The sequence below is a fragment of the Doryrhamphus excisus genome, chromosome 22 (assembly GCF_030265055.1).
Source record: "Doryrhamphus excisus isolate RoL2022-K1 chromosome 22, RoL_Dexc_1.0, whole genome shotgun sequence".
In the NCBI taxonomy this organism is placed as follows: Eukaryota; Metazoa; Chordata; class Actinopteri; order Syngnathiformes; family Syngnathidae; genus Doryrhamphus; species Doryrhamphus excisus.
This window is the reverse complement of record NC_080487.1, coordinates 11,949,328-11,962,031: the sequence shown is the minus strand read 5'-3', so window position 1 is coordinate 11,962,031 and position 12,704 is coordinate 11,949,328. Positions and strand designations below refer to the sequence as shown.

The 12,704-nt window shown below is 42.9% G+C and overlaps 2 protein-coding genes across 13 annotated transcripts in view; both read left to right on the top strand.

Annotated features, from left to right (window-relative positions):
• Positions 1–51: 51 nt before the first annotated feature.
• On the top strand, positions 52–7,301 carry ghdc (GH3 domain containing). 2 transcript variants are annotated; one of them, XM_058061662.1, is made up of 11 exons: positions 52–295; positions 374–673; positions 1,669–1,865; positions 1,931–2,125; positions 2,185–2,304; positions 2,370–2,670; positions 2,729–2,918; positions 2,989–3,060; positions 4,859–4,992; positions 5,081–5,169; positions 6,855–7,301. In XM_058061662.1, exons 1-11 carry the CDS (start codon positions 148–150, stop codon positions 7,074–7,076), a joined length of 1,968 nt encoding a protein of 655 aa, XP_057917645.1. In that variant the 5' UTR covers positions 52–147; the 3' UTR covers positions 7,077–7,301. The 2 variants fall into 2 exon arrangements, with proteins under 2 accessions (XP_057917645.1, XP_057917646.1); XM_058061663.1 differs by lacking the exon at positions 52–295 and having other exon boundaries at positions 318–673.
• Positions 7,302–8,079: 778 nt separating this feature from the next.
• kcnh4b (potassium voltage-gated channel, subfamily H (eag-related), member 4b) overlaps positions 8,080–12,704 on the top strand; it is a 42,387-nt gene continuing 37,762 nt past the window's right edge. For 2 of the 11 annotated variants that reach the window (XM_058062741.1, XM_058062740.1), the window contains exon 1: positions 12,053–12,135. In XM_058062741.1, coding sequence (XP_057918724.1) covers positions 12,060–12,135 — 76 coding nt within the window. In that variant the 5' untranslated portion in view covers positions 12,053–12,059. Of the gene's footprint in view, positions 8,985–11,222; positions 12,136–12,704 lie in introns of those variants that run through there. The other 9 variants (XM_058062749.1, XM_058062748.1, XM_058062743.1 and 6 more) reach the window with 9 other exon arrangements.

The window sequence follows — 12,704 nt, the reverse complement described above, 5'->3', positions numbered from 1 at the left end:
CACCACGTGTTGGGTCACGTGATGCTAGCAGGACGTTTGTATTGAACGACAAACTTGAATCACGTGACCCAAACACGGAAGTGACACGATAGCTGTAAGGAAAGTGTAATTCTTGTAGCGTCTTCGTCGCGTTTTAGTTTATTTTAAATGTCACTATTCGTCTTAAAAACTATAATAAACGCTACCGTAAAGTGTTTCCTCACATTCAGTATGAATGTGTCGTCTTTTCGAGTTGTTGTGCCACTCTTTCTGGTGGCTTTATCAGTTCTCGTCGCTATACTGATACAAACCTCGGGTAAGTACAACAGCGCCATCGCCTGGCCACTTCCTCTTCTATTGTCACAATTACCCGGCTTGTGTAACCCCTCCACAGCCATGCCGCCTCGCCTGGTCGTGGCCGTCTCCGCCGTGGGTGTTCCCTCTATGGTGGGTATGGCGTTGGTCTGGAAGGACATCCGCTCCAAAGTGAGGGGGCAAGGCCGGACTTTAAGCAGCCTGCTCGGCCAGTACGTGGCCGTGAAGGCGGTGGGCTGGCTGGGCAGGCGGCAGCGAGCCAAGCTGGAGGTCGACACCGTGGACGTGGGGAGAGTCCAGGAGGACACGCTCATGGGACGACTTAGGAAAAACGAGCAGACCATTTACGGCAGACTGTTTGACTTCAGTTCAATAAAAGGTGAGCGGAAATACAACTTATTTTTTTTTACCTATGCCATTTCATTAGGTACACCTGTACAATCAAAAACATAGGTGCCGAGGCACCTGTATTTATATCTTGTATGAGCCCTATAACACAGTAAATCAGGGGTCTCAAACATGCGACCCGCGGGCCAAATGTAGCCCGCAGGACACTACTTTGAGGCCCCCGTCTTGATATGGATGCTGTATGGTATCATGTACCCAGAAAAAATTATTACGTTTGATTAATGTTCATGTTAAAGGTTAAATAACTGTTAATAGTTATCCTCCCTGTCTGTGTGGAAGTGGTAAGTTTTTGGCTATTTAAGTTGAAAGGAAATAACTTGAAGGCTACCATTTAGGTCGCTAGCTGTCTAGTTTGCGAGTTAGCATGTGTCTCAAGACCCTGCAGTTGCGCAATATGTTGTAAATAAAAAGAGTATAAATGTGACTATAGTCGTGTTTTGTCATGTCTACAGGGCTCTAATAATGCTTTGTTCATTTTAATCTGAAAAAAATAATTTGTCTACCCACCAACTATATGTGGTTTCTTAAGTTTTTATTATTTGGTGTTTTATTATTATTATTATATTTATTTATTACTGATTGATTTTCTTTATTCTTGATTTGTTTATTTATTTTCATCTTATGTTGTGCAGAAAAATAAAAATTAAGATATTTGAGAACAGTGGAATGTTTTATCAGAGCTTTTATTGTAGAAAATCGAAACCAAAGCAAAGTTTATTAATTTTTTTTTTTGTTTTTAATAAATGCGTTTTTTTTTGTGTTTTTTTTTGGAAAACCTGATGCGGCCCAGTCTCACCCAGACCCTAGCTCCAGTGGCCCCCAAGTAAATTGAGTTTAAGACCCCTGGTTTAGGTTAAAAAAAAAACACAACGTACACATGCACCACAACACCAGCAGGGGGTGCTAACGTGTAAAAAAAAAGGTGGTTGCAAACATTAGAGAGATTGCTTTTTCATTATTTTTCAGACAGTGCAACGTTCCGGGAACGCCATCCCATCACCACATACGAGCATTACCGTGACCTCATAAGCCGAGTGGCCGCAGGGGAGGAGAAAGTGATAACTGCCGAGAAGACCTCCATCTTGGCTATGACTTCCGGGACATCTGGTCCTAGCGCCATGTTGCTCAGCACCAAGGACACCAACGCCGAGTTCTTCCTGCAGGTATGGAAATACTCTTAAAAAGTACGCAGGTCCAAAGTAGTAAAAAAAAAAAAAAAAAATTATAGGGCGTGGCTGTGTGTCTCGACGCCATGCGAGAAACGTTCCCAGCCACAGAGAACCTTCAACGCACCACAAAGTTCTTCTACACACCAACTTTCCGCCAGTCCCAGGCCGGCATTCCCATCGGACCTAATTCCTCAACACCGGCTTCTTCCCGCCACATGCTGAACCTCTACACCACACCTTCACCGGCGTTCCAGGTACCACATCCATATTTCGAAAACTCTTCTCTTCATTGTGACGCAACCTGTCGCTGCAGGTTCACAACGAGAAGGACGCGCTCTATCTCCATCTCCTCTTTTCCCTCAAAGATCCAAGCGTGGGAATACTGGAGTCCAACTTTGCCTCCACTGTCTTTTACGCCTTCAGCGCCTTGCAGGTAAATCGCCCATGATTCGAATCTCGTTGTAAAGCAGCCTAAACATCAAACACGTATCTTCTCAGGAACGTTGGCAGGAGCTTCTGGAGGACATTGAGCGAGGGAAAGTGAGCAACGCTTTGAATTTGGAACCTGATGTTCGAGTCAAACTTGAAACTCTCATGAAGCCGCCGGATCCGAAAAGAGCCGCTCAGCTGAGAGCGAACTTCCAGGCAGGCTTCCGGGGAATCGCTAAGCGTCTTTGGCCTGATCTCCATCTTATTCTGGCCGTGGATTCCGGCTCCAATGAGATCTACGGGGAGATGTTGAGGGCCGGTTCCTGCCAAGGAATCCCTTTCTATTCACCGTTCTACGCAGCTACTGAAGGTAAACATGATTTATGATCGCATTGTGGAATTTCGAAGCGAAGCCTGGTGACTTGCAGGTTTAATCGGGGTCAACCTGTGGCCCGAGGACCCGAAGCGGCGCTACCTGTTGTGCCCTCGCTCGATGTTCTGTGAGTTCCTGCCAGAGAACAGCATGGACGAGGAGATGCCCTCCACGCTGTTGATGGAGGAGGTGAAGGATGGGCAAAACTACGAGCTGGTCATCACCAACGCTGCAGGCCTCTTCAGGTGGGCCCACTCGAGACCTTTAGCTTCCTTGAGGAACATTCAATCAGTCATGAAGGATGTTTGTTTGCAGGTATCGCCTCGGAGATGTTGTGAAAGTGGTTGGATTCCATAACAGATGTCCCATTGTTGAGTTTCAGTACAGGTAAGCTGTCTGGATAAAGATAACAAACATGTTGATATATTGGCTGCGTGGTGGAAAAGTGGTTCACACGCATGCCACACAGCTAGGAGACCCGGGTTGAATTTCCCATTGTTGAGTTTCAGTACAGGTAAGCTGGCTGGATAAGGATAACAAACATGTTGATATATTGGCTGCGCGGTGGAAAAGTGGTTAACACGCATTCTACACAGCTAGGAGACCCGGGTTCAATTTCCCATTGTTGAGTTTCAGTACAGGTAAGCTGGCTGGATAAAGATAACAAACATGTTGATATATTGGCTGCGCGGTGGAAAAGTGGTTAATGTACATGCTACGCAGCTAGATGACCCGGGTTTGATGTCCCATTGTTGAGTTTCAGTACAGGTAAGCAACCTCATGGGACACAAAATGATGACATCCAATACGGGAGCTGGTTGGATAAAGATAACAAACATGTTGATATATTGGCTGCGCGGTGGTTAAGTGGTTAACACGCATTCTACACAGCTAGGAGACCCGGGTTCAATTTCCCATTGTTGAGTTTCAGTACAGGTAAGCTGGCTGGATAAAGATAACAAACATGTTGATATATTGGCTGCACGGTGGAAAAAGTGGTTAATGTACATGCTACACAGCTAGGAAACCCGGGTTCGATGTCCCATTGTTGAGTTTCAGTACAGGTAAGCAACCTCATGGGACACAAAATGATGACATCCAATACGGGAGCTGGCTGGATAAGGATAACAAACATGTTGATATATTGGCTGCGCGGTGGTTAAGTGGTTAATGTACATGCTACGCAGCTAGATGACCCGGGTTTGATGTCCCATTGTTGAGTTTCAGTACAGGTAAGCTGGCTGGATAAAGATAACAAACATGTTGATATATTGGCTGCGCGGTGGAAAAGTGGTTAATATATATGCTACACAACTAGATGACCCGGGTTTGATGTCCCATTGTTGAGTTTCAGTACAGGTAAGCAACCTCATGGGACACAAAATGATGACATCCAATACGGGAGCTGGCTGGATAAGGATAACAAACATGTTGATATATTGGCTGCACGGTGGAAAAGTGGTTAACACGCATGCTACACAGCTAGGAGACCCGGGTTCAATTTCCCATTGTTGAGTTTCAGTACAGGTAAGCTGGCTGGATAAAGATAACAAACATGTTGATATATTGGCTGCACGGAAAAGTGGTTAATGTACATGCTACACAGCTAGATGACCCGGGTTTGATGTCCCATTGTTGAGTTTCAGTCCAGGTAAGCAACCTCATGGGACACAAAATAATGACATCCAATACAGAAACTGGCTGGATAAAGGTAACAAATATTGGCTGCGCGGTGATACAGTGGTTAACGTGCCGGCTTCACAGCCAGGAAACCTGGGTTCGATGTCCCATTGTCGAGTTTCAGTACAGGTAAGCAATCTGGCTGGCTGGATAAAGATAACAAATATTGGCTGCGCGGTGGAACAGTGGTTAACGTGCCGGCTTCGCTGCCAGGAGACCCGGGTTCGATTCCCCGGGTGTGTGGGGGTTTTCTACAGGTTTCCTCCCACATTCCAAAAACATGCTAGGTTAATTAGCGACTCCAAATTGTCCATAGGTATGAATGTGAGTGTGAATGGTTGTTTGACTATATGTGCCCTGTGATTGGCTGGCCACCAGTCCAGGGTGTACCCCGCCTGGGATAGGCTCCAGCACCCTTGTGAGGATAAGCAATAGAAAATGAATGAATGTACAGTTGTACCTATGTTGTGTTCAATGACAATAACAAAAATGAGTGTCCTGCTAGGCGTGGTCAAATGTTGAGCGTACGAGGAGAGAAGGTCTCCGAGGTGATGTTCCTGGACGCTTTGAAGAAAGCTGTTGCTCAGTGGCCTGGTGCTCAGCTGGTGGACTACTGCTGTGCAGAGAGCGGCATTCTGGGTAAAAAAAAAAAAAAAAAATCCATACTGTATTAATAGTACTCTAATGTGTTTCCTGTTGTGCTAAAAATGAATTTTCCATTTTCCAGGAGATTCCATGGGTGGTTGTGATCCTCACTACCAGGTCTTCATTGAGCTGAAAGGCGTGAGGAACCTCACAGAGGCGCAGCGCGACAAGGTGAGAACGGGTACTCCGGTTTCCTCCCACATTCCAAAAAACATTCCAAATTGTCCAATTGTTGACATCCAATACGGGAGCTGGCTGGATAAAGATGACAAATATTGGCTGCATGGTGATGAAGTGGTTGCTGTGGCGGCTACACAGCTTGGATACCCGGGTTCGATTCCACCCTCGGCCATCTCTGTGTGGAGTTTGCATGTTCTCCCCGTGAATGTGTGGGTTTTCTCCGGGTACTCCGGTTTCCTCCAACATTCCAAAAACATTCCAAATTGTCCAATTGTTGACATAAAGATAACAAATATTGACTGCGCGGTAAAACGGTGGTTAACGCGGGGGCTACACAGCTCGGAGTCCCGGGTTCGATTCCACCCTCGGCCATCTCTGTGTGGAGTTTGCATGTTCTCCCCGTGCATGCGTGGGTTTTCTCCGGGTACTCCGGTTTCCTCCCACATTCCAAAAACATTCCAAATTGTCCAATTGGTGACTTCCAATACGGGAGCTGGCTGGATGAAGATAACAAATATTGGCTGCACGGTGGTGCAGTGGTTGACGCTACACAGCTCGGACACCCGGGTTTGATTCCTCGGGTGTGTGGGGGTTTCCTCCCACATTCCAAAAACATTCCAAATTGTCCAATTGTTGACATCCAATACAGGAGCTGGCTGGATAAAGATAACAAATATTGGCTGCATGGTGGGGCAGTGGTTAACGCAGCGGCTAACGCAGCGGCTACACAGCTCGGAGACCCGGGTTCGATTCCTCGGGTGTGTGTGGGTTTTCTACAGGTTTCCTCCCACATTCCAAAAACATTCCAAATTGTCCAATTGTTGACATCCAATACGGGAGCTGGCTGGATGAAGATAACAAATATTGGCTGCATGGTGATGCAGTGGTTGACGCTACACAGCTCGGACACCCGGGTTTGATTCCTCGGGTGTGTGGGGGTTTCCTCCCACTTTCCAAAAACATTCCAAATTGTCCAATTGTTGACATCCAATACGGGAGCTGGCTAGATAAAGATAACAAATATTGGCTGCACGGTGGGGCAGTGGTTAACGCAGCGGCTACACAGCTCGGAGACCCGGGTTCGATTCCTCGGGTGTGTGGGGGTTTTCTACAGGTTTCCTCCCACATTCCAAAAACATTCCAAATTGTCCAATTGTTGACATCCAATACGGGAGCTGGCTAGATAAAGATAACAAATATTGGCTGCACGGTGGAGCAGTGGTTAACGCAGCGGCTACACCGCTCGGAGACACGGGTTCGATTCCTTGGGTGTGTGGGTTTTCTACAGGTTTCCTCCCACATTCCAAAAACATTCCAAATTGTCCAATTGTTGACATCCAATACGGGAGCTGGCTGGATGAAGATAACAGTGGTTAACGCGGCGGCTACACAGCTCGGAGACCCGGGTTCGATTCCCTGGGTGTGTGGGTTTTCCACACGTTTCCTCCCACATTCCAAAAACATGCTAGGTTAATTAGCGCCTCCAAATTGTCCATAGGTATGAATGTGAGTGTGAATGGTTGTTTGTCTATATGTGCCCTGTGATTGGCTGGCTCACCCAAAGACAACTGTGATAGGCTCCAGCACCCCTCGTGAGGATAAGCAGTAGAAAATGAATATATTAGCTTCCTCAAAATAGCCCCCCCCCTTTTTCTGATGTTATTCCTTCCGTGTAGTTGGACCTGTGCCTCCAGCAGGACTCGGCGGTGTACAGGTCCTACCGCATCAAAGGCAGCATCGGACCAATGAGGGTGCAGCTGGTGGCCCACGGTGCGTTCAAGGAACTCCGTAAGCAGATGATGAGCTTTTCCAACACCTCGGCCAACACCTTCAAAATGCAACGCGTGTTACGGCGGAAAGAATACGCCGACTTCCTCTTGGGGAAAACAGTTTCCTGAACACAACCAGTGCATTGTGGGAAATCACGTCATGCACGGTGGTAAAAGGGAATTTCACTGCTGGTGCCTTCAATATAACACAGACTAGTACAGCATAGTCACATTTTGTTGGATGAAAAAGTGTACTATGATGGGTGAAACAACTGATCCCGGGTGGGATACGTAGTAGTGGTCTGCAAGCATTAAATATTTATTCTGTACCATTCATTAGTTTGCATTAAATTGAATGATATTAACTTTTATTATTAAGTGTGTCAGTACATTATTTGACTTTCAGGTTTCACCAAGTCCGCCCTTGGAAGCCATTTTTTAAAATTGGTCTGTAACGGCAACAACAATATCAAATATTCAGAAGATATTCAACTAATACTGGTAAGTATTATTTGACAACTGTAACAGAAAGTTTTTTTTATCTACATTTTTTATCATGTTCAATAGTATGAATAATGCCCCTCACATTCTTTCAGTTAATTATCAATATTTTTTTTTGTTTTTTTTGCAGAAAATACCCAACATCTATTTTATTTTATTTTATTTTTACAATTGATAATGTTAGTTGGACTCCAAAACATTACCCAAAAAAAGAAAATTAATTATTTACAAATAAAAATATGTAAAAAAAAAAATTTTTTTTGTCATGGCTGTGACTTGTGTTTTTTTTATTCTTTAGGTTGCAATTTTAATATCTTGACAAATTTGTATGAATGAAATCAAAGTACAGGAAGTAACAGTGTTAGTGCAAGGACACGTTTAACCGCTAGAGAGCGCAATTGCACAATCATCCTTGCTTTGTGTCAATACAAAACAGTGGATTACTTTTCATGTATGCTTTTAGCAGCTATCATTGATATCCATAGACTGTATTATAGTATATTATTGTGTACTACAACAAGGAGGAGATCAATGCTTAAATAAAAGTAAAAGTATAAAAGTTAGTATTAGCTGCTGTTGCACTTTTTTTTATTAGTCAGTGTATGGTGTTGCACAGTTTGCTTTTCTCTTGCGGGTCTCCCTGTTTGCAAGTGGGCTATTATTTTTAGCAGTCATGCCCTATTTCTGCAGAGATTTGACATTGGCGCGCATACTTGCTTGTACTGTATTTTGCAGAGAAAAAGAGAGAGAGAAATAGAGAGAGAGAGAGAGGCCAACATTTGTCGTTTCGTTTTTTCTTAATCAATGCATTTTTTTTTCTTTCACAGATTTTCCTCCTCTGGATTTAAGATGAGTTGGAGGCGTGTGTCGTCCCCCCCCCGTGCTTGAAGGATAAACACTCCCAGCTTGTGTGCACATCTGCCGCTGCAACAGAGGGCCTAGATTTAAGAATGACAGGCTCTGATTTGTCAATGGCGGCCCAGAGAGGGAAATGGTCACGTGTTTAATTGAGAAGACGAGCTTATCGGAGTGAATGACGACGACGACTTCACAGTATCAAGTATGTGCTTTTCCAATCATAAATACATACTCAAACATGAGACAAATATATTCATACGGCTACGTACTTCATGTTTTCTGTCTCAGAGTTCGAACTTTTAATCAAATAACTGAAGCTAACTGAAGTTAGCAAAGCAGGTTTTTAGCTAGGTGGAACCAACAAAATGTCTGCTTTACTTCCGGTTTGGATCAATCTTCTACATGTAATATTCATACGCTATGTACTTCATGTTTTCTGTCTCAGAGTTCGAACTTTTAATCAAATAACTGAAGCTAACTGAAGTTAGCAAAGCTAAGGTTTTAGCTAGGTGGAACCAACAAAATGTCTGCTTCACTTCCGGTTTGGATCAATCTGCATGTAATATTCATCCTCCATAAAGCTCATTTATTACGGAGACAGGTGCTGCTCTTTGTGTCCTATCAGACTGAACATGTTTAATGGATCAACAACAAGCAGAGATGGCGGATGTACAAAAGGTAGGACATTTAAAAAAACAAAAAAACGAGTAGAGCGGCTGGTCGGCGTTTGAATGCAATCCCAGAGCAGATCTTCTTGGACTTTCGCTGGGGTTCTTTTTCCAACCTTTTCACCTCCTGGCCAATTATCTTATGAAGTATTTTCACAGGCAGCCAAGTCATCTCCTCTCATGAGCCGTATCCACTAATTAATTACCGCATTAATACTTCATTATTCATGTTATAGCGAGCTCACCTGTAGGCCTGCACTTTTAAGGAGATGAGATAAAGAAACATAGGAAGACAAGATGTGTGCCATCTCTTAACTTGAATTAAATTTTCATTTCATTTGGCGCTCTTAATACTTACAAATATATAGATAATCCTGAGTCATATCTTTCTTTCAAGAAAATACAGTAACTACAAAAGCACTCAAAGAGCGCTAGCAAGGCTAACGTTAGCGTGCTGACACCTACCATTATAATGAAAAGTATATACGTGTCTTAGCTAAAAGTGCTACTATGCTAGTTATCCTGCTAACACGTATGTTGTAGTGCTAAGTGTTTATATATGTTTCTACTGATGAAAATGGCTAAAAATGCGATGTTAGTGTTATCGTGTTAACCCTTAGCATACAGTGGTAAGTGTTTACGTATGTTTCTACTGATAAAGATGGCTAAAAATGCTAGTATGTTAATGTTAACATGCTAGCAAAGCTAACGTTAGCATGCTGCCACCTACCATTATAGTGAAAAGTATTTCTATAAGTGTCTAAGCTAAAAATGATACTATGCTAATATTATTGTGCTAAATATTTATATATGTTTCTACTGATGAGAATGGCTAAAATGCTTTGTAAATGTTATTGTGTTAACACTTAGCATATAGTGGTAAGTGTTTCCATATGTTTCTACAGATGAAGATGGCTAAAAAGGGTACTATATTATTGTTAACATGCTAGCAATGCTAACGTTAGCATGCTGCCACCTAACATTATTGTGAAAAGTATTTACGTAAGTGTCTAAGCTAAAAATGCTACTATTCTAATGTTGTTGTGCTAACACGTGGCATATAGTGCTAAGTGTTTATATATGTTTCTACTGATGAGAACGGCTAAAAATGCTATGTTAATGTTATCGTGTTAACACTTAGCATATAGTGGTAAGTGTTTACGTGTGTTTCTACAGATAAAGATGGCTAAAAATGCTAGTATGTTCATGACACCTACCATTATAGTGAAAAGTATTTATATGTGTCTAAGCTAAAAATGCTACTATGCTAGTTATCGTGCTAACACGTAGCATATAGTGCTAAGTGTTTACATATGTTTCTACAGATGAAGATGGCTAAAAATGCTACTATGTTTATGTTAACATGCTAGTAATGCTGACACCTATCAATATATTGAAAAGTATTTATATGTGTCTAAGCTAAAAGTGCTACTAGGCTAGTTATCATGCTAACACGCAGCATATAGTGCTAAGTGTTTATATATGTTTCAGCAGATGAAGATGGCTAAAAATGCTACTATGTTAATGTTAACATGCTAGCAATGCTGACACCTATCAATATAGTGAAAAGTATTTATATAAGTGTCTAAGCTAAAAGTGCTACTATGCTAGTTATCGTGCTAACACGTAGCATATAGTGCTCAGTGTTTATATATGTTTCTACCGATGAAAATGGCTAAAAATGCTACTATGTTAATGTTAACATGCTAGCAATGCTGACACCTATCAATTTTGTGAAAAGTATTTATATAAGTGTCTAAGCTAAAAGTGCTACTATGCTAGTTATCGTGCTAACACGTAGCATATAGTGCTCAGTGTTTATATATGTTTCTACCAATGAAAATGGCTAAAAATGCTATGTTAATGTTATTGTGTTAACACTTAGCATATAGTGCTAAGTGTTTATATATGTTTCTACCGATGAAAATGGCTCAAAATGCTACTATGTTAATGTTAACATGCTAGCAAAGCTAACGTTAGCATGCGGACACCTACAATATAGTGAAAAGTATTTCTACGTTACTTTTCGGCGTTACTTTTTCTTTACTTACTTATTTTTACTTTTTGGTTGGCTGGGCCTACTCTTGGGGAAAGTTCACCACCATTCCGTGTTTTTGCCATGTGTGGATAATCGCTCTGATGATCTAAAACCTTTGCAAACATGCAAAAACAAAGAAATCAGGAAGGGAGCAAACACTGTATATGTGTACAAATATATAATATGGAGTATATACTGTGTTTTTTTCAGGAACTACCTGTAGGCATCCCATCCTGTGGTGTGCCAGCTGCAGTGTCTGTTTGACTTTCAACCTATTACTTGGGTGTGTTAAGCATCAAGTCCTCATGAAAAACATCTCCTGGCTTATCCGTGTAATCCGCTCTTAGCGGCTTTCAGCGCGGAGCCTTAATTCTCTCACGAGGATGCTGGAAGAAGAGGATGGAGTGGGATGGGGGGGGGACTGAGCTGGACTGAGACCCATTTGTAACTTATAGTCTAGGAAAGCCTCCACACAGTGTGGAATCAGTGTAAAGTGAAAGTGGAGCGGCACGGCGACTGCAAAAAAAAAAAAAAAAATGGGAATGTTTGCTTTTTTTGAATGCAACTCCCGTGAGGAAAAGAGCAGGTGAACACAATAGAGAGCATCGACCCGCACGCGCCTCATCCATCTCTTGTTGCTTTGCAGACGTGCACACAAAAGCCATGTGCTGATAGTGGCTTCCAGTGTCAGCTGCAGCCTCCATCCTCCACCCCTCGCTCCCTTTCTCTCTCTCTGTCTCTCTCTCTTTCTTTCTTTCAGAGGATGCAATCATGTGATTGGCTGATGCCTCGCAGGAGTGGATGCGAGCAGGATGCAGTTGGAGAGGCGGCTGCCAGGAAGCTGGGGTTGGATGCGTCTGTCATGGACTTGAGCGCAACTTGCTAAGGAAAACATGTTTGGATGTCATATTTGACTCATCATGACTTATGGAGCGAACTGCTTTTAAAATGTGTTTCTTCGTATAAATGTGCGTTCCGGTAGTGGATCACCACCCGCGCTGCGCCTGTGGAACGATGTGACCTCCCCGTTTCCGAAGCAGGGTGAAGATGCCGGTGATGAAGGGGCTGCTGGCCCCTCAGAACACCTTCCTGGATAACATCGCCACTCGCTTTGATGGCACCCGTAAGTACAAATTAAAAAATATGGTACTGTGTAAAAGTTTTCAGCCACCAGTAGTCTAGCTTAAAATTGTACCATGTACATTTGAGGTTCCTGGTCCTGGTTCCTGAGTGAAAGTACACATTGCCTACAGAACAGGGCTTCTCAACTAAATAAGACTACTTACTATTTCTATTTTGTGTACAATGTCAATGCAACCATTATTTAGACTCCTTCAAATTACTATATAAATTCATATGTTAATACATCCCCTGCTGATTTTGCAAGTCCACCCCCTTCCTGGATTTGAACAATCCAGAATTTTTATGTAATTCCGGAGAGACTATTGCCACTTCTGTGTCCAAAAAGCACAGAAAGTAGTCCTCGTGGATAACAGACACCGATCACTGCCATCCAAACCTCTCCACCACCGCTTAGCAAGATCAAACATCCGTCAAAAGACCTCATGGTCAAGACCGTAGACCTGCGCAAGACTGGAATAAACTCAAAGACCATCAGCAAGAAGCTTTGTGAGGAAGAGATCTTGCAAAATGTCACCTGATAGTGTAAGGATAACTGTGAGGAAGTTGAAT

Coding starts and splice junctions, on each gene's coding strand:
- ghdc (XM_058061662.1), top strand. CDS start 148: ATGTCACTATTCGTCTTAAAAACTATAATAAACGCTACCGTAAAGTGT. Junction 2,126..2,184: donor CACCTTCACCGGCGTTCCAG/GTACCACATCCA, acceptor CTGTCGCTGCAG/GTTCACAACGAGAAGGACGC. Junction 4,993..5,080: donor TGCAGAGAGCGGCATTCTGG/GTAAAAAAAAAA, acceptor TCCATTTTCCAG/GAGATTCCATGGGTGGTTGT.